The following is a 20,878-nucleotide window of genomic DNA, read 5'->3' on the forward strand; positions in this document are numbered from 1 at the left end:
CCACAGATGTGCCCGCTGCCCTGTGGCCTGGTCTCCAAGCATCCCACAGAACCATGCTGTCCCCTGCTGTGCCCTCCACAATGCCCCACTTCCTCGCCCTTCACCCCAATCCCTTGAGCAGGGATGGGGGCTGTGCCTGGCTGTGTTCCACGGCCTGGGGCTCTCCCCGAGTGAGCACCACCTCGCTGCTCACTGACCATGTGCCCTGCGTGCTCAGATGGCCAGGAGCTGGGTCTCCACAAGGCACGTTCCTCACACTCATTATGGTTGTGTTGTGGGTGGGGAGGGGTCTGAACTTTAGATGGGTTTAAGGACTTGCCCCAATTCCCTGACGGCCAAGGGCAGACCCAGATTCCAACCAGCAGCTCTCACAGCCTACCCTCCCAGGCCACCGCCCCTGGTCACTCGACAGACCCCGCACACAGCAGCAATCAGGTGAGTGGGCATCGGTATCTGTGGCCAACCCAGAGCCCCCTCCCCTCCAGGGCATGGGGCAGCACTGGGCTGGGGCCGGCAGTGGGAGGGAGGAAGGCGAGAGAATGGGAGGGGTCCCAGGATGCCCTGTGGGGGATGCAGGTGCAGTGTGCACAGCTCAGCCCAGGCTAGACATGCAAACGTGGGCAGGGCGGTCGGACTAGGAAACTGCTCCCCTGCCTGGCGCCCTCACTGGTGAAAAAGGTTGAGATGTCTTACTGTTAAAACCCGAGGGCAAGCCCTGCTGAGACACTGGTACACGTGAGAGCTGGCCTCCTGTGGGGAGGCAGAGGCGGGCCATGGTCTCACCTGGTCTTCCTCACCGCCACCTTCCTCATCATACTTAAGGATGTTGTCACGGACGTCGTCCTCGGGGTCAATGAGCAGCTGCTTCGTGTGGCGCTCCTTCTCCCGCCGCTTCATCCACATGACAAACAGCAGGACCATGGCTGCGGGGGAGGGCCGCCCGTGAGCAGGGTGTGTGGGTGTGCCACGTGTGTGCACACGCATACTTCTCTTTGCCATGTGTCTGTGTGGGCATGTGCATGCAGGTGGCACACAAGCATGACTCTGTGCCAGTGTTGCTTGCACACCTGTATTGCACACGCACATGTGTCTCTGCACATGCAGGCCTGGGTGTGCAAGGACACATCTGTGCACACATGCGGCCCACGTGCGTGTGCATTTGTGGATGTAGATGTTTCATGCATGTCTGTGTAACCATGCATACATGTATCCGCAGGAATATGTGTATGAAGGCTTGCACACGCGTGTGCCTGTGCGAGCATGTAGATCTGTGTATGTGTGTGCTCGTGTGTTCGTGTGTGTATATGCACACAGAAGTCTGCACTGGTCTGTGTGTGCATGTCTGTGCATGTCTTCATGTGTACTTGGTGTCTGTGTATGCTCATGGGGTGTGAGTGCAAGCATGTGTTCATGTGCATAGTGCATGTGTGCCCGTGTATCTCTGCGTGTGTGCCCACGTTGTCTGTGTGTGCATGCCTGTGTGTGTGCAGAGTTTCCAAGGCAGAGCCGCACTGGCTCAGGCCCTCTACCCAGCTCACTGCCTGGGCACTGGGCTACATTTTGAGACACTGATTTACATACTCGCCCTCCTCTTGCACTCCCCTTTTGAGGAGGCAGCCAGCTCAGGGCGCCCCTCACCGCCTGGGGGCAGGAGGACATGGGGGGCTGAGGGGTGCACCCCCAAGTCTTTCTGAGTCCCTCTTCTGAGCAGCAGGAGGAGAGATGGCTTTGGCAAAGGAGGTGGAAGTGAGGTTTTAGGCACACAGTGTCTTGGCAGGAATCACTGAGAGAGGGAGACGGACTCCCCCATATTGAAAAAGGCTCTGCCCTGGGAGGGGGCAGGGGAGGAGAGGGGCCCAGAGAGGGGATCCAGGGATCCTGCTTCCTGAGGGCCCTTGGGGCGGGGTCAGTCCAGGGCTTTGCTGGACAGAAGGGCAGCCCCACCCAGTACCAAGGGGTCACTCAGAGGGGCTCTTTCCACCACCCAAAGGAACTGGGGTACAGGCTTAGAAGTTCAGGTGCCTGTGGAAACTGAAGAGAGGTAAAGCCCCCTTGTGGGGTGGATGGAGGGGACCCTCTCCCCAAGCTGAACTGGCCTCCCCCTGCCTTCCGAGGTCTGTGTCCAGGCCTGGCTCCCCCGAACAGCCTTGCTCACTCTGGACCCCTGGCTGCCTCTGCTGCAGGAAAAGCCTGGCGCACCCATCTGCAAGCCTGGCAATGCACCGGGCATGGGAGCAGGTCGCGCGGCCCACGCCCCCAGTAAATGTCTGCACAAACCACTCCACTGCATCCTCCTGAAGCCTCCCATCACCTCCCACGTCACAGATGTAACAACTGAGGCCCAGAAGTCACAGGTGTGCTCTTATGTACTGCAGAGGGTGAGCCCGGAGGCGGGAGGGGTGGCGACCCCCCAGTCAGGAGGGCTGGTTTTTGCCAACCTGATTAATTGGCTGTGGCTGCCTGAGTGCCGTGAGGAGGATTCTGAAGCTGAGCGGATGCTTGGGAGGAGCTCTGTGGGTACTGGTGGCATCCCTCCTGCCTGTGCAGGGTGAGGTGACAGCTGGAGGATACTTCCTGACCTGGCCCAGATCGTGGAGAGGGAAGTGCAGGCGGAGGGAGGAACCACCTGCTGCAGGTGCAGCTCGGTGAGAACCTGGAACCTGGAGCCTGGCTCTAGTCTTGGCTCAACGGAAGCTTCAAAGGGGTCAGCTCCACTCTCATAGCTGGCAACCCAGGCTCATCCAGGCAGACAAGATGAGCGAGGGGTTGAGAGAAGGAGTGTGGAGGAGGGGAGGCCCCTCCGGGTGCCCCCATTCACCCCACCAGGGCTGGGGTGCCCATGAATGGACAGAAGCCGGGCAGCAGGCGGATCTGCTGCTGACCCTGGCCCCGGCCCCACTGCGGCTGCCCTCCACTGCGAGTGGCCCAGGTCTCCCGCCTGGGCCAGACACCCGGCTGAATCAGGTCTCACAGCTCTGCCCACAGAGGGCCCTCTGGCTGGGCCTGGCCCCTGTGTCTTCAGAGCAGGGGACGTCGGTGAGGACGCCACCACCTTTGCTACGGAGACTCCTCCCAACCTCTGTGGGGCTCTTTCCACTCCTGATCATACAAAGAAGCCCATGACACTGAGTGGCTTTCAAAACAAGCCTCAGAATTAAAAACGAGCTTTTCAAGGGGTGGTAGATAGGTCTGGAAAGGGGAAAAAAGCAGTCCTCATAACTCAGACGTCCTGTGGACAGGGCTCACGTTGGTCCCTGGGGTCTTAAGTCAGCCACAGGCCAGGTCTGCAGGAGGGGCCTGGCACCTGCTTCAGCCTGTTCTGGACGTGGTGGGGGACCCTCTGGTTTGGGTGTGAACTGGGGAGGTGGTGACCGAACCCTTCCCCGCCCTGCCTCCCACTGGGATCCCTGGGCTATTACAGACCAGGGCGACTGTCCATGAGGGATGATGGGAAGAGGGACCTCTGGGGTCATTTTCAAGCACCTCCCTTGGCACCCCCCAGCCCTCAGACCTGCTGGGGAACCCATGTGGTTCTGGGAAACTCAGGAAACTACTAGAGCATATGGTCTGGGCAGAGCCAATGAGAACACTCCATTCCTTGGCTGGTGATTGGCTCCAAGGTGTGCATGTGACCCAAACCCGTCCAATCAGAGAGTGTCCTGGGACTTTGGATGGGGATGCTAACAGGCAGGGCTGACCTTCCCTCTGCTAAGTCCACCTGGGAACTGCCCATAGGCGTCGCAGGTCCTGGAGGGCAACAGCTTCAGGACACAGGGGCTCTGGGAGGCAGAGTGGAGCCATGGAAAGGGGCCAGGCCATGGGAGATGCTTGGGCCAGCCTGCACCTCCAGACTTGAGAGTAATGGGAGGCTCCAATTTCCCATTGTCATATGGACCAGTTCAGCTGCATTTCTGAAGGGCTCCTGACAGATAAGGCTGAGAGACGCGGGCTGAGGGTGAAACCCAGGCCCCACTCTGCCCACCATCCCTGGGACAGGGCACTCATATCTGCAATGACCCCACCCACCCTGGTGCTCAGCCACACTCACTCAGCAGGATAAGGATGCAGATGAGGATGGCCACGATGGCGCCGGTGCCCAGACCAGCCGCTGCCACTGCACCAATGGTGGTGCAGTCCCCGTTGTCGTCACATGGACACACCTTGACTTTGATGATGGATGTGTTGGACAGGGGAGGGTTTCCAGAGTCTGTGACGATGATGGGGACGTCATACATCCCAGCCTCCAGGTACAGGATGCGCAAGCTGAGTTGGGCATAGTCACCTGGTGCAAAGGAACAGTAAACATTCAGCCAGAGCCTGGCCGTCCCTTCCAAGCAAGATGCCCAGAGGAAAAGAGTCCAATGGCATGCCCAGAGGAAAAGTGCTACTCTCCTCGCCCCGGGCCCATAACTCGTGGGGGTAGCTATAAACAACATCAGGGACATCTGGTTCTTACCTCAGGGCCATGCCATTAAGATCGCCCACACGTTCCCCTTAAATAAGACATCTCGATGGATCACGGGTCTATCACCCTGTTAACCAGTCACGGGAGCTCTCCATGCATTTGGTATCTTTTATCTCTGGTCTGCACGCGACCCCATTGCAGAATGCTGGTCTCGCCACAATCAGTCCCGCAGCGCGTGTCTTTGATTCCTAGTACATGCTATTATTAATCGCACCTACGTTCAATATCCTAGCCCCACATAAACCATATAAGGTGTTATTTAATTCATGCTTGTAAGACATACAGATAATCAATCATACACACCCACCACACTTTAACTCAAATTACAACTATCTCTACTCAAACCCCCCCTCCCCCATCTCCGACCACTCCCTCATAATCTGCCTTTGCCAAACCCCAAAAACAAAAGCCTGTCACCTAGTCGAAGCTTACATTTTATCTTTTAGGTGTGCATAACTCAACTGTCGTTTCCTCAACTAATAAAAATTTATTTCACTTACCACCCTTGGCACCTCTACCCCCATTTTTTCCCTCCAACAACCCCCAAAGATAGCACCCACAACACCCACTACTCCGTTTATGTAGCTTAACATATCCAAAGCAAGACACTGAAAATGCCTAGATGGGCCCACAAACCCCATAAACAAACAGGTTTGGTCCCGGCCTTTCTATTGACTTCTAGCAAGATTACACATGCAAGCATCCCCGCTCCGGTGAAGACACCCTACCAATCACAATGATTAGAAGGAGTGAGTATCAAGCACGCTCAATGCAGCTCAAGACACTTTGCCTAGCCACACCCCCACGGGAAACAGCAGTGACTGATATTTAGCAATAAACGAAAGTTTAACTAAGCTATGCTATTATAGGGTTGGTCAATTTCGTGCCAGCCACCGCGGCCATACGATTGACCCGAGCTAATAGACATCGGCGTAAAGGGTGTTTTAGAAAAATTCAACTAAATAAAGCTAAACTATTCCTAAACTGTAAAATCCTAGCCAATGTAAAATAGACTACGAAAGTGGCTTTAAAAACCTGAACACACAACAGCTAAGACTCAAACTGGGATTAGATACCCCACTATGCTTAGCCTTAAACTTTAATAGTCAAAACAACAAGACTATTCGCCAGAACACTACAAGCAACAGCTTAAAATTCAAAGGACTTGGCGGTGCTTCACACCCACCTAGAGGAGCCTGTTCTATAATCGATAAACCCCGATCCACCCCACCATCTCTCGCTCAGCCTATATACCGCCATCTTCAGCAAACCTCAACAAGAGATATAAAGTAAGCACAAACGCCCACGCAAAAACGTTAGGTCAAGGTGTAGCTTATGAGCTGGAAAAAATGGGCTACATTTTCTACCCCAGAAAACTCTACGATAACTCTTATGAAACCTAAGAGTCCAAGGAGGATTTAGTAGTAAACTAAGAATAGAGTGCTTAGTTGAATCAGGCCATGAAGCACGCACACACCGCCCGTCGCTCTCCTCAAATATATTTAAGGATTAGCTTAACTAAACACCTCAACATTTATATAGAGGAGATAAGTCGTAACATGGTAAGTGTACTGGAAGGTGCACTTGGATAAATCAAGGCATAGCTCAACCCAAAGCATCCAGTTTACACCCGGAAGATATCAACATTACCTGATTGCCTTGAGCCAATACTAGCTCAAAACCCAATCAATACTACTACCAAATTAATATATATATATTAAACCATTTACAAATATAAAAGTATAGGTGATAGAAATTTACTCTGGCGCCATAGATACAGTACCACAAGGGAAAGATGAAAAAAAAAATAACTAAGCACAAAATAGCAAGGACTAACCCCTATACCTTCTGCATAATGAGCTTAGCTAGAGATCCACTTCGCAGACAGAACTGAAGTCAAGTACCCCGAAACCAGACGAGCTACCCAAAAACAGCTGAAAGAGCGCACCCGTCTATGTAGCAAAATAGTGGGAGGATTTCTGGGTAGAGGTGACACACCTACCGAGCCTGGCGATAGCTGGTTATCCAAGATAGAATCTTAGTTCAACCTTAAGCTTACCCACAGAACTATCAATCTCCCTGTAAACTTAATTGTTAGTCTAAAGAGGGACAGCTCTTTAGACACTAGGAAAAAACCTTATATAGAGAGTAAAAAATTCTAACCCCATAGTTGGCCCAAAAGCAGCCATCAATTAAGAAAGCGTTCAAGCTCGACGCCAATTACCTGAAAAAAATCCCAAACATTTTACTGAACTCCTCACATTACATTGGATTAATCTATCATTTCATAGAAGCAATAATGCTAGCATTAGTAACATGAATAAATTCTCCTGTGCATAAGCTAAATCAGACCGAAAGCTTCACCGATATTTAACAGTTCAATACTAACAACTACAAGCAAGCCAGTATTATCCACACTGTTAACCCAACACAGGCGTGCTCTAAAGGAAAGGTTAAAAAAAGGAAAAGGAACTCGGCAAGCCTAGCCCCGCCTGTTTACCAAAAACATCACCTCTAGCATTACCAGTATTAGAGGCACTGCCTGCCCAGTGACACATGTTTAACGGCCGCGGTACCCTGACCGCGCAAAGGTAGCATAATCACTTGTTCTTTAAATAGGGACTTGTATGAATGGCAACACGAGGGTTCAACTGTCTCTTACTTTCAACCAGTGAAATTGACCTGCCCGTGAAGAGGCGGACATAAAATGATAAGACGGGAAGACCCTGTGGAGCTTCAATTTACTAATGCAACCAAAATCAACACAAATCCACGGACTTAGCATACCCTGCCCCTGCATTAGAAATTTTGGTTGGGGTGACCTCGGAGCATAATTAAACCTCCGAATAAACTATGCCAAGACTACACAAGTCAAAGCAAATCAGTATCTATAATTGACCCAATAACTTGACCAACTGAACAAGTTACCCCAGGGATAACAGCGCAATCCTATTCCAGAGTTCATATCGACAGTAGGGTTTACGACCTCGATGTTGGATCAGGACATCCTAATGGTGCAGCAGCTATCAAGGGTTCGTTTGTTCAACGATTAAAGTCCTACGGGACCTGAGTTCAGACCGGAGCAATCCAGGTCGCTTTCTATCTATTCTACATTCCTCCCTGTACGAAAGGACAAGAGAAATAGGGCCCACTTCACAAAGCGCCCTCCTTCCATAAATGACCTAGTCTCAATTTAACAAAAAGCCACACACACAGCCCAAGAACAGGGATTGTTAAGATGGCAGAGCCCGGTAATTGCATAAAACTTAAGACTTTATAATCAGAGGTTCAACTCCTCTTCTTAGCATTATGTTCACAATAAATCTTCTACTCATCATTCTACCCATCATCGCTGCCATAGCATTTCTTACACTTACTGAACGAAAACTACTAGGCTACATACAACTACGCAAGGGGCCTAATATCGTAGGCCCTTATGGGCTACTACAGCCCTTTGCCGATGCAATAAAGCTCTTCACCAAGGAACCCTTAAAACCTTCAACCTCCACCACCACCCTATATATTATTGCACCAGCCCTAGCCTTTTCCATCGCCCTCCTGCTATGAATACCCCTCCCCATACCCAACTCCCTAATTAATCTCAACCTAGGACTTCTATTTATTCTAGCTACATCTAGCCTAGCTGTTTATTCCATTTTATGATCAGGATGAGCATCAAACTCAAACTACGCATTAATCGGAGCACTACGAGCAGTTGCCCAAACAATTTCATACGAAGTAACTCTCGCCATCATTATACTATTGGTTCTACTAATAAGCGGCTCATTCAACCTCCATGCACTTATTACAACACAAGAGCACCTCTGACTTCTCCTGCCATCATGACCTCTAGCCATAATATGATTCACTTCCACACTAGCAGAAACCAACCGAGCCCCCTTTGACCTCACAGAAGGAGAATCTGAACTAGTATCAGGCTTTAATATTGAATATGCTGCAGGCCCATTTGCCCTTTTCTTCATAGCCGAATACATAAATATTATTATAATAAACGCCCTAACAGCTACAATTTTTCTAGGAACACTATATCCCACCCACTCACCAGAATTATTCACAACATGCTTTATTACAAAAACACTCCTCTTAACCTCCTTATTCCTATGAATTCGAGCAACCTACCCCCGATTCTGTTATGACCAACTTATACACTTGTTATGAAAAAACTTTCTCCCTCTTACACTAGCAATCCTCATATGATATATCTCAACCCCCATTATAACCTCTGGCATCCCCCCTCAAAACTAGAAATATGTCTGATAAAAGAATTACTTTGATGGAGTAAATAATAGAGGTATTTAATCCTCTTATTTCTAGAATTATAGGTATCGAACCTACTCCTGAGAATTCAAATTCCTCCGTGCTACCTATTACACCCCATTCTAAAGTAAGGTCAGCTAAATAAGCTATCGGGCCCATACCCCGAAAATGTTGGTTATACCCTTCCCGTACTAATTAACCCACTAGCCCAACTTGTTATTTACTCTACCATAATTATAGGCACCCTCATTACATCACTAAGCTCCCACTGATTTCTTGCCTGGGTGGGCCTGGAGATAAATATATTAGCTTTCACCTCAATCTTAATTAAAAAAGCAAATTCTCGCTCCACAGAAGCTGCTACCAAATATTTTCTCATACAATCCACCGCATCTATAATTCTCATAATAGCAATTATATATAATAATTTATTCCCAGGACAATGAACCATAATAAACAACCCTAATCAACTCTCATCCTTAATCATAACAATAGCTCTCGCTATAAAATTAGGAATAGCCCCCTTCCACTTTTTGAATCCCAGAAGTCACCCAAGGAACACCCTTAATCCCTGGCTTACTTCTCCTCACATGACAAAAACTAGCCCCTATCTCAATTATATATCAGATTTATCCGTCAATTAATACAAATACTCTTATAACCCTGTCAACTCTATCCATCATGGCAGGCAGCTGAGGAGGCCTTAACCAAACACAACTACGTAAAATTCTAGCATATTCTTCAATCACACATATAGGCTGAATAATAATAACACTAACATACAATCCAAACATTATAATCTTCTACCTATTTACATATATTATCATAACAAGCACTGCATTTCTAGCCCTAAACCTGAGCTCAAATACCACAACCCTAATACTATCACGCGCCTGAAACAAACTAACCTGACTAATACCATTAATATCATCCACCCTTCTATCCATAGGAGGCCTACCTCCACTAACCGGCTTTCTACCCAAATGAGTCACTATTCAAGAACTTACAAAAAACAACAACTTTATCATGCCCTCTATCATAATTATCATAACCTTACTCAACTTATACTTCTACCTACGCCAAATTTATACCACCTCTATAACACTACTCCCTACATCCAATAACACAAAAATAAAATGACAATTCGAAAATACAAAACCCATACCCCTCATCCCCCCACTCATTATTCTCACAACTCTTCTCTTACCAATATCGCCAACAATCCTGACTATATTCTAGAAATTTAGGTTAAACTAGACCGAAAGCCTTCAAAGCTCTTAGTAAGTTAAATATACTTAATTTCTGAAGCATATTAAGGACTGCAGAACTCTACCCTGCATCAACTGAACGCAAATCAATCACTTTAATTAAGCTAAGCCCTTACTAGATCAATGGGATTCAAACCCACAAAAACTTAGTTAACAGCTAAATACCCTAATCAACTGGCTTTAATCTACTTCTCCCGCCGCAGGGAAAAAAAGGCGGGAGAAGCCCCGGCAGAAGTATAAGCTGCTCCTTTGAATTTGCAATTCAACATGAAAATCACCTGGGGACTGGTAAAAAGAGGGCTCAACCTCTGTCCTTAGGTTTATAGCCTAATGCCTACTCAGCCATTTTACCCTTTTTTCCCTACCTATGCTCATTAACCGCTGGCTATTCTCTACAAATCATAAAGATATTGGAACTTTGTACTTATTATTTGGCGCATGAGCTGGAACCATAGGCATAGCTATAAGCCTCCTTATTCGAGCTGAACTAGGTCAACCTGGCAACCTATTAGGCAATGACCACATTTATAATGTTATCGTTACAGCCCATGCATTTGTCATAATTTTCTTTATAGTTATACCTATCATAATTGGAGGTTTCGGGAACTGACTAGTACCCTTAATAATTGGCGCTCCTGACATAGCATTTCCCCCATCTAAATAATATAAGCTTCTGACTTCTTCCACCATCTTTCCTACTTCTTCTTGCATCAGCCATAGTAGAGGCTGGTGCCGGAACAGGTTGAACAGTCTATCCGCCTTTAGCAGGAAACTTCTCTCATCCAGGAGCCTCTGTAGACTTAACTATTTTCTCACTCCACCTAGCAGGTGTTTCTTCTATCTTAGGGGCTATTAACTTCATCACAACTATTATTAACATAAAACCCCCTGCTATATCTCAATATCAAACTCCCCTATTTGTTTGATCAGTCCTAATTACAGCAGTCCTACTACTCCTATCCCTACCTGTATTAGCTGCTGGTATTACAATACTATTAACAGACCGTAACCTCAACACTACTTTCTTTGACCCTGCCGGAGGAGGAGATCCGATCTTATATCAACACCTATACTGATTTTTCGGCCACCCTGAAGTCTATATTCTTATTTTACCTGGGTTTGGAATGATTTCTCACATCGTAACACATTATTCTGGAAAAAAAGAACCATTCGGGCCGGGCGCGGTGGCTCAAGCCTGTAATCCCAGCACTTTGGGAGGCCGAGGCGGGCGGATCACGAGGTCAGGAGATCGAGACCATCCTGGCTAACACGGTGAAACCCCGTCTCTACTAAAAAAATACAAAAAACTAGCCGGGCGAGGTGGCGGGCGCCTGTAGTCTCAGCTACTCGGGAGGCTGAGGCAGGAGAATGGCGTAAACCCGGGAGGCGGAGTTTGTAGTGAGCTGAGATCTGGCCACTGTACTCCAGCCTGGGTGACAGAGCGAGACTCCTTCTCAAAAAAAAAAAAAAAAAAAAAAAAAGAACCATTCGGGTATATAGGCATAGTCTGAGCTATAGTATCAATTGGGTTTTTAGGCTTTATCGTATGAGCTCACCACATATTTACCGTTGGCATAGACGTGGACACACAAGCCTATTTTACCTCTGCCACTATAATTATTGCAATTCCAACTGGCGTTAAAGTCTTTAGCTGGCTCGCTACACTACACGGGGGAAATATCAAGTGGTCTCCCGCAATACTCTGAGCCCTAGGCTTTATTTTCCTTTTTACCGTAGGAGGCTTAACCGGCATTGTACTAGCAAACTCATCACTAGATATCGTACTACATGACACGTATTATGTCGTAGCTCATTTCCACTATGTCTTGTCAATAGGGGCTGTCTTTGCTATTATAGGAGGCTTTATTCACTGATTCCCCCTATTCTCGGGCTATACCCTAGACCAAGTCTGTGCCAAAGCACATTTTATTATCATATTTGTAGGTGTAAATTTAACCTTCTTCCCACAACACTTTCTTGGCTTGTCCGGAATACCCCGACGCTATTCCGATTATCCTGATGCCTATACCACATGAAATATTGTATCATCCATAGGCTCCTTTATTTCTCTAGTAGCTATGCTACTTATAGTTTATATAATTTGAGAAGCTTTTGCCTCGAAACGTAAGGTTCTACTAATTGAACAACCTACGTCTAATCTAGAGTGATTACATGGCTCCCCACCACCATACCACACATTTGATGAGCCAACATTCATTAAAGTAAAATAAAAAAGGAAGGAATCGAACCTCCTGAAACTGGTTTCAAGCCAATCCTATAACCCCTATAACTTTTTCAATGAGATATTAGAAAAATCATTTCATAGCTTTGTCAAAGCTAAATTATAGGATGTACCCTATATATCTTATATGCCTCACCCAGTTCAGCTAGGCCTACAAGATGCCACATCCCCTATCATAGAAGAACTAATTGCCTTTCACGATCACGCCTTCATAATTGTATCTCTAATTAGCTTTTTAGTCTTATATGTATTGTCATCAGTGCTCACAACAAAATTAACTAATACTAATATTACAGATGCTCAAGAAATAGAAACTATTTGGACCATTCTACCAGCAATTATCCTAATCTTAATTGCCCTCCCATCTCTACGTATTCTCTACTTAACAGATGAAATTAATAACCCATCATTCACTATCAAATCAATTGGGCATCAATGGTACTGAACTTATGAATACACAGATTATGGGGGCTTAATCTTTAATTCTTATATACTCCCCCCACTATTCTTAAACCCAGGGGACCTTCGACTCCTAGAAGTTGACAACCGAGTAGTACTTCCAATTGATGCTCCTGTTCGCATAATAATTACATCCCAAGACGTTCTACATTCATGGACCATCCCCTCATTGGGTCTAAAAACAGATGCAATTCCTGGGCGCTTAAACCAGACTACATTTACTGCTATACGACCAGGTGTCTACTACGGACAATGCTCAGAAATCTGCGGTGCTAATCACAGCTTCATACCAATTGTCGCAGAATTAATTCCGTTAAAAATTTTTGAAATAGGGCCCGTATTCACCCTATAAATATACTAAAATTATCCTGCTTGACTATTTCTTAAAATACCAAAATTCACTGCATAGCTGCTACAGCATTAACCTTTTAAGTTAAAGACTGAGAAAAAAAATCTTCTCTGCAGTGAAATGCCTCAACTAAATACATCTACATGGTTTATTACCATTATAGCCATGCTACCTGCACTATATCTTATTATACAATTAAAGCTACTAAACACAAATTACCATTTTTCTCCATCACAAAAAGTTTCTAACATACAGATATTTAATAATTCTTGACAACTAAAATGAACGAAAATTTATTTACCCCATTCACAACTCCAACACTCCTAGGCTTACCCGCTGTAATACCTATTATTCTATTTCCTACATTACTATTTCCAACCTCCAAACACCTCATTAATAATCGACTAATTACTATTCAACAAAACCTAACTCAACTAATTCTAAAACAAATAATAATAATTCATAATATCAAAGGACAAACCTGATCCCTAATACTAATATCCCTAATTATTTTTATTGCCACAACCAACCTTCTCGGACTCTTACCCCACTCATTTACGCCCACCACCCAACTGTCCATAAATCTAGCTATAGCAGTCCCTCTATGAGCAGGTACAGTAATTACAGGTCTTCGCTTCAAAACCAAAAGCTCCTTGGCTCACTTTTTACCACAAGGTACACCCACACCCCTTATTCCCATATTAGTAATTATTGAAACTATCAGCTTATTTATCCAACCAGTGGCCCTAGCTGTACGCCTGACCGCCAACATTACAGCAGGGCATCTACTTATACACCTAATCGGAAGTGCCACACTAGCATTATCAACCATTAGTTTCTTTGCAACCTCACTGACTTTAGTACTCCTAGTATTACTAACAATTCTAGAGATAGCAGTTGCCCTAATCCAGGCCTACGTTTTTACACTCTTGGTAAGCCTTTATTTACATGATAATACTTAATGACACACCAAACCCACCCTTATCACATAGTTAAACCTAGCCCATGGCCACTGACAGGAGCCCTCTCAGCTCTCCTAATAACGTCTGGCCTAATTATATGATTCCACTTTTATTCTACAACCCTACTAGCACTAGGGTTATTAACTAATATATTAACCATATATCAGTGGTGACGTGATATTATCCGAGAAAGCACTTATCAAGGCCACCATACAATACCAGTTCAAAAAGGCCTCTGCTACGGAATAGTTTTATTTATTATTTCAGAAATTTTCTTCTTTGCTGGCTTCTTCTGAGCATTCTATCACTCAAGCCTCGCCCCTACCCCACACTTAGGAGGACACTGACCACCAACAGGTATTACCCCCTGAATCCTCTAGAAGTACCTCTTCTAAATACTTCTGTATTACTTGCATCGGGAGTTACAATCACTTGAGCTCATCACAGCTTAATAGAAAATAATCGAAAACAAATAATCCAAGCCCTATTGACTACAATTTTACTAGGCATTTACTTCACCCTCCTACAAACCTCAGAATACTATGAAGCACCCTTTACTATCTCTGACGGCATTTATGGCTCAACATTCTTTGTTGCCACCGGCTTTCACGGACTTCACGTTATTATTGGGTCTACATTTCTTACCGTTTGCCTCATTCGCCAACTATTATATCACTTTACATCAAATCACCATTTTGGCTTTGAAGCCGCTGCTTGATATTGACACTTTGTAGGCGTCGTCTGACTGTTTCTTTATATTTCCATTTACTGATGAGGTTCCTATTCTTTTAGTATAACTAGTACGGCCGACTTCCAATCAGCTAGCTTCCATAATATTCGAAAAAGAATAATTAACCTAGTACTAGCCCTAGCAATTAACACCCTTCTAACCCTACTACTAATAATTATTATATTTTGATTACCCCAACTCAATTCCTATACAGAAAAAGCCAACCCTTACGAATGTGGATTTGACTCACTGAACTCTGCTCGCATTCCCTTCTCCATAAAATTTTTTCTAGTCACTATTACCTTCCTATTATTCGATTTAGAAATTGCCCTGCTATTACCCCTGCCATGGGCTCTCCAAACAACAAATCTTCCTGTAATAATCAAATCATCAATCATATTAATTACTATTCTAACCCTCAGCCTAGCCTATGAATGAACTCAAAAAGGACTGGACTGAACTGAATTGGTAAGTAGTTTAAGTAAAACAAATGATTTCGACTCATTAGATTATGAAAAAGTCCAATGGCATGGAAATCTGAAATATCTGTCTGGTTACCACACATACATACACCTGTGCTACATCATTAAGTTAAAAGACATTGGAGGTTGGGTGTGGTGGCTCACGCCTGTAATCGCAGCACTTTAGGAGGCTGAGGTGGGCAGATCACTTGAGGTCAGGAGTTCATGACCAGCCTGGCCAACATGGCAAAACCTCGTCTCTAGTAAAAAATACAAAAATTAGCCTGGTGTGTGGTACGAGCCTGTGATCTCAGCTACTTGGGAGGCTGAGGTGGGAGAATTGCTTGAACCTGGGAGGTGGAGGTTGCAGAGCTGAGATTGTGCCACTGCACTCCTGCCTGGGCAACAGAGTGAGTCTCTGTCTTAAAAAAAAAAAAAAAAAAAAAAAAAAAAAAAAAAAAAAAAGAAGACATTGGAGACACAACCAAAAAGCAATTGCAACATGTAGGATGAAGAAATAATTTCCTGAATATATAAAGAGTTTTACCAAATCAATAAAAAGAAACTCCCCAAAGAAAACATAGGCAAAGTCATTGAACAGACAATTCACAGAAGAAACAAAAATGGCCAATAAATATCTTTAAAAAATTTCCACTGGTAGTCAAGATATACAAATGGAAATAATGACTTTGGCCTAAAGGTGGCAGAATACAGTATTATTTTAAAACAATAATGTTCAGTGTTGGTAGGGTTTGAAAAACAGGCACTCTCCCGATGGAAGTAGACATGTCTAGAGAACATTTTCACCATAGTGCCAGAACTTGAGAATTTTGATATCCTTTTATACCACAAATCCATATCCAAGGAAGTATTCTAAGGAAACTTATTGGTCAGGGTCTAGTCAATTGATAACTGGCATAGGAAGTTGTCATGGATGTACAAGGGCAGAGCTGCAAGGATGTTCAGGGGGCTCATTAAAGCAGCAAGAAATTGGGAATGACTTGGTGGCCTCCTCAGGGCCAGGTGAAGAAGGCTGAGCAGCTGAAGCATGGCCAGTGTCCCCAGCCTTGGCGGGACAGTCCTATTGGAGGGCCGTCACCCACCTCTGGTGTTCACTCTTCCAAGGCCAGCTGGGTCTCCCAGGGGCCTGCACCCCAGGCCGGTCTGACCCTCCCCGTGGCCTAAGGTGAGCTCACCGTTTAGGCGGGTGATGGTCCAGTTCTTCCGCACAGCCGCCGGGACAAAGGGCAGCTCGAAGACGTAGGGGCCGATGTTGGGGTCGATGTCGGCGTCAGCTGCTGTGATGTTGATGGCGTTCAGGTTGGGCTTCTCGCAGATCTGCGCCTCCTTGGGCAGCAGCTCAGGGGCATTGTCGTTGATGTCAATGAGATAGATCTGGAGGGTTCCGGTGCCGCTGGCCGGGGGTATCCCTGAGGAACAGACACAGGTCACCATGCGGGCCACTCCTGGTTCTCCACGACCAACCCACAGCTCCACACAGGACACGCACACAACCACACGCAACATACACAGGGACACATCTACAGCCCCCCAGCCGGACACGGCCGGCCACCCCTCAACACAGCTGCACAGGGACTGACCCACAGCCCAGCCATGGCTCCTGACACCCTGCCACATGCCATGGGCAGCCACACCACTGCGTACGACATCTCAACAGACACTGCAGAGCACACGGCCACACCCACACCTGCAGCTGCACACACGCACAGAGCCATGGTGTACAGCACCTCAGCAGCCATCCCAGAGCACACGGGCACACCTGCAGCTGCACACACGCACACAGCGGGGTGCGGCATTCGCATGGAGCCCTCATCACATGCCCTCCACCAATGCACAGTTAAACTCAGAGCCACTGAGGTCACAGCCACGCGCTGGGGACTCACTCCCGCTGGAGAGCCAGGGAGGGGTTCTGAGGGTGCTGGGCTCTGCACTGGCCCCTGAGGGCTGGGACCCACCCACCACATCTTGCCCTCGTCTGGGACTTAGGGCAAAACCTTTCCTTGCCTCCTGGAGTTTTGCTGGCCTCACCCAGCAGAGCCCCAGGGTGCTGGAAGCCCTGAGCCCATGATCGCATGGAAGAACTGCTGCCTTTGGAAGTGTCTGTGAGAAAGGCAGGTGCGGCCGCTCCTGATGAGCTTTGATGGAAGCTCCCTCCTGGCCCGGCAGGAAGTTGCCTTGGAGGACCCGATGACCTCTGGCCTCAGCATGGAGGGAGGTGCTCTGCTGAGCCCCCCCGAGCTCCTCAGGGGCCGTCCCTGTCCCTGGGGCCTTCACATGCTCAGCCCCTCCTCAGCCCAGGCCGGCAGTGCTGATGGATGCAGGCCAGGCGGCGGGAATCTGGGGACAGAGAGATGCCCTGTCTGTTCTTCAGGCTGGCAGGCGGCGGCAGCAGTGGCAGGTTCTGACTGTGGCTTTGCCCGTGATGGCAGCTCCTGACCTGACATTAACAACCACGTGTCTTGACTGAGGCAGGCGAAGCATGTAAAAATATATCCCACAGGATGTCTCTTGAATCTTCTAGAAGCTGCATCAAAACACATTTAAGGGGACGCAGGGCAACGCTACCTTTGAAAACTGTTTTGAGATGTCGCTGAGGGCACAGCCCGTGATCAGAGAAGCACAGACAGGTTCTGTTAACTGGAGGGCTCCTACTCCAGCCTGCACACCCAGGCTCACTCACATGGCGTCTGCCACATGCGATGGATGCTCCGTCCAGTTATGGTCTCACAATCTCTTTTTCTTTCTTTCTTCTTTTCTTTTCTTTTTGACAGAGTCTCACTCTATTGCCCAGGCTGGAGTTCAGTGGCGCCATCTCGGCTCACTGCAACCTCCGCCTCCCAGGTTCAAGTGATTCTCCTGCCTCAGCCTCCTGAATAGCTGAGATTATAGGCGTGCACCACCACGCCTGGCTAATTTTTGTATTTCCTTAGTAGAGACGGGGTATCATCACTTTGGCCAGGCTGGTCTTGAACTCCTGACCTCATGATCCACCTGCCTCGGCCTCTCAAAGTGCTAGGATTACAGGTGTGCGCCACTGGGCCCAGCCTGGGCTCACAATCACTTTCTAATTTAACCTCAGGGCTTGAGCTGCGGCAGGAGGGCCGTCAAGGGGAGACGCTTCCCCTGACCAGGGCCCTGGGCTCAGAAGTAGCTGCACAGCTACACGGCCCCAGCTCTGTGGACCCCGGCGGGGGAGGCGGCGATGGCTGGGGAGGCTGGCAGGGACGTGACCACGTCCTGTTTTCACCTGCTGTGGGACGAGCGTTTGCGCAGTGACGACCCTTGCCCATGAGGCTTCATGCACAGCCATTCCAAGAGCCCACCAGGTATGGCCTCGCCTCGGGGCCTTTGCGCACACCGTTTCCCGACCCTGTGACCCTCCTCTGCCACCCCACCTTCCCCTGCTTGCTCCTCTGGTTCCACAGCTCTTGGTCCCAAGGTCAGCTCCTCAGGGCGGAGCCCCTGGTCACTGCCTCCCAGCCACCTGTTTTGTTTTCTCCCAGCTCTTCTTGTTGCCTGAATCATCTGTGTGACTGGTTTCTCTCCGGTCTCCCTGGGGCAGACGCTGCTGAGTCATCCCCAATATCCATTTTCTGCTTCCTTTTAATAAAATAATTGGAATCCTACATTTTGTCTGGGATCATCACTGTCCACCTAGAAGACCCCATTTCCCAGCATCCCTTGCAGCTGGGGTGGCGGCATCAGTAAGTTCTGGGCTTTGTGAGCTGTGGGTGGAGGACTCGCATGGGGCTTTCTGAAAGTCCTTCGTAGAGCAGGTGTGTGCCTGTGCCCTCCCCACAAGGCCTTCTGTTGGCCAGAACGTGGCTGTGATGGCTGGAGCTCCAGCAGCCATTCTGGACCATGCCATGGCACAGTCAGGGAGCCCCGGGTCTGGGATCTGCCCCTGGGTTGCCTGCCTCCAGGCTTCTTGGACGTGAGAGAAAAAAAAGCCTCAATCGTGCTGCAGTTTCCTCCATCGGCATTCACTGACCTGGGTTCCAGCTGACACACTCGGGCTGTCAGCCACGCCAGGGCAGGGCGTCGCTGTGTGCTGCTCACCGATGAGCAGCTGCAGGCATTCGGCTGGTACTCAGCGAACAGCAGGCCGGGCCGTCATCACGGCCACAGCAAACAGGAGCCCGTGGTGCCCGAGCCAGGCGCTTCCTCAGTGCTCTGGTGACTCAGACTCGTTTGATTCTCAGGGGTACTAAGACTCCCCCAGCTTGGCAGAGGAGGAAACTGAGGCACAGTGAGGTCAGGTCTTTTCCCACTGGTAAGCAGTGGTACTGGACTGATCTTCCGTTTTAGAATCTCTGCTCCCACCCACCTTGCCTCCATGCCTCTGAGAGCGTGTGACCCGTAGGGGGCTCGGCCAGCTCGCGGGGTTACTGCAGCTCCAGGAAGGGGTGGCCACTCCTTGAGATGCCAGCCCACGTCCCTCAGAAAGCCCCGCGTGCTCTCAAACCTTCTTCCCGCTGCCTCTGCACAGCCCATCCTTGCCCTCCCATCCAGGATCCTGAGGTCGTCTGCCGTGCCACCTGCTCCGGGACCTTGCTGCTGCCCTCTGGACTCCCAGGGTCCTGGAGGGTCTCATGCTTCCTGTTGTGACTGAGGGCCACAGGGGTCTGCGCTGTGGGTGGTCAGAGCCACGAGGGTGGCACCCCAGGGGCTGCTGACCGGTGGGGCTGGGCCTTCCCCACAGGACGGGGTCTGTGGCAAGGGTTGCTGGCCAAAAGCATTTGAAAACTGTGGACCTGTTTCCAATGCCTCAGTTTACAGGCAGCAAAACTGAGATGCAGTTCAGGTTGCAGAGTGCAGCAAGGACAAGGCTGGGATGACCAGTGCCCTGATGCCCCTGGAGCCTGTGGGTGAGTGACGTTGGGGGGATGGACGGGGTGCACCTTCGAGCAAGCAAGTGAATGCCGGGGAGGGGGCGGAATCAATGACTGACATGGGAATGGGTGGAGGTGGAGCATGGCCTGGGGGCCCTGAGATGATGCAACCCTGATCACCGCTGTCTGCGCAGACGTCCCCTCAGCCCCTCCGGGTGACCCTCTGGATGCCTGCTGCCCTCTCGGGGCCTGGCCAGCGCCCTCCCTCGCCCACAGAACCAGGACATGGGAAGGCCGTCGAGACAGCTGCCTCCTGGGGGTGGGCCACACCGTTGTCAGCTGCCAGGAAGGTGGCCTCGTAGACGTTGTTTTTGGTGTAGAGGGACTCGCGGTCCAGCACTGCCGCTGTGGTGATCTGGCCGTTGGTGGCGTTGATGTGCAGCCAGTTCGCCGGGTCCGACAGCTTTGAGTATCTGTGGAGACCACAAGTGCGGGGGGAGGTAAGGCTGGGGTGGGCGGGGCCGCCCTGGATCCTAGGCCTCCGTGGCCCTGGTTGGGCAGCTGCACTGGCCACACCTCCAGGGCCTGGGCCAGGGCCAGTATCTCCGTCTCCTTGGAGACCCCCAGGCGTTGTCCTCCTCTAGGGCTTCCCCTCCACCTTGGACTGCCCCCTCCACATCACAGGACAGGCCTGTGGCCTACGGGCACCGAGCTCATCCAGTAGTGGGTGGTCTCAACTCAGAAGGACCCGGTGGGCAGATGCCCTCATCGTCCCCCTCGAACGGACAAGGGCGCTGAGGAACAGAAAGGG

The 20,878-nt window shown here is 48.9% G+C and overlaps 1 protein-coding gene across 1 annotated transcript in view; it reads right to left on the reverse strand.

Moving 5' to 3' along the window:
• Positions 1-20,878, reverse strand: part of CDH4 (cadherin 4) — a 704,949-nt gene that overhangs the window by 1,839 nt on the left and 682,232 nt on the right. The window contains exons 11-14 of the mRNA XM_030914248.1: positions 20,398-20,540; positions 16,411-16,644; positions 4,049-4,282; positions 784-923 (exon numbers count right to left, since the gene is read on the reverse strand). Of these exons, the coding sequence (XP_030770108.1) occupies positions 784-923; positions 4,049-4,282; positions 16,411-16,644; positions 20,398-20,540 (751 nt within the window). The remainder of the gene's footprint in view (positions 1-783; positions 924-4,048; positions 4,283-16,410; positions 16,645-20,397; positions 20,541-20,878) is intronic.

Source organism: Rhinopithecus roxellana, chromosome 13, assembly GCF_007565055.1.
Source record: "Rhinopithecus roxellana isolate Shanxi Qingling chromosome 13, ASM756505v1, whole genome shotgun sequence".
Classification (NCBI taxonomy): Eukaryota; Metazoa; Chordata; class Mammalia; order Primates; family Cercopithecidae; genus Rhinopithecus; species Rhinopithecus roxellana.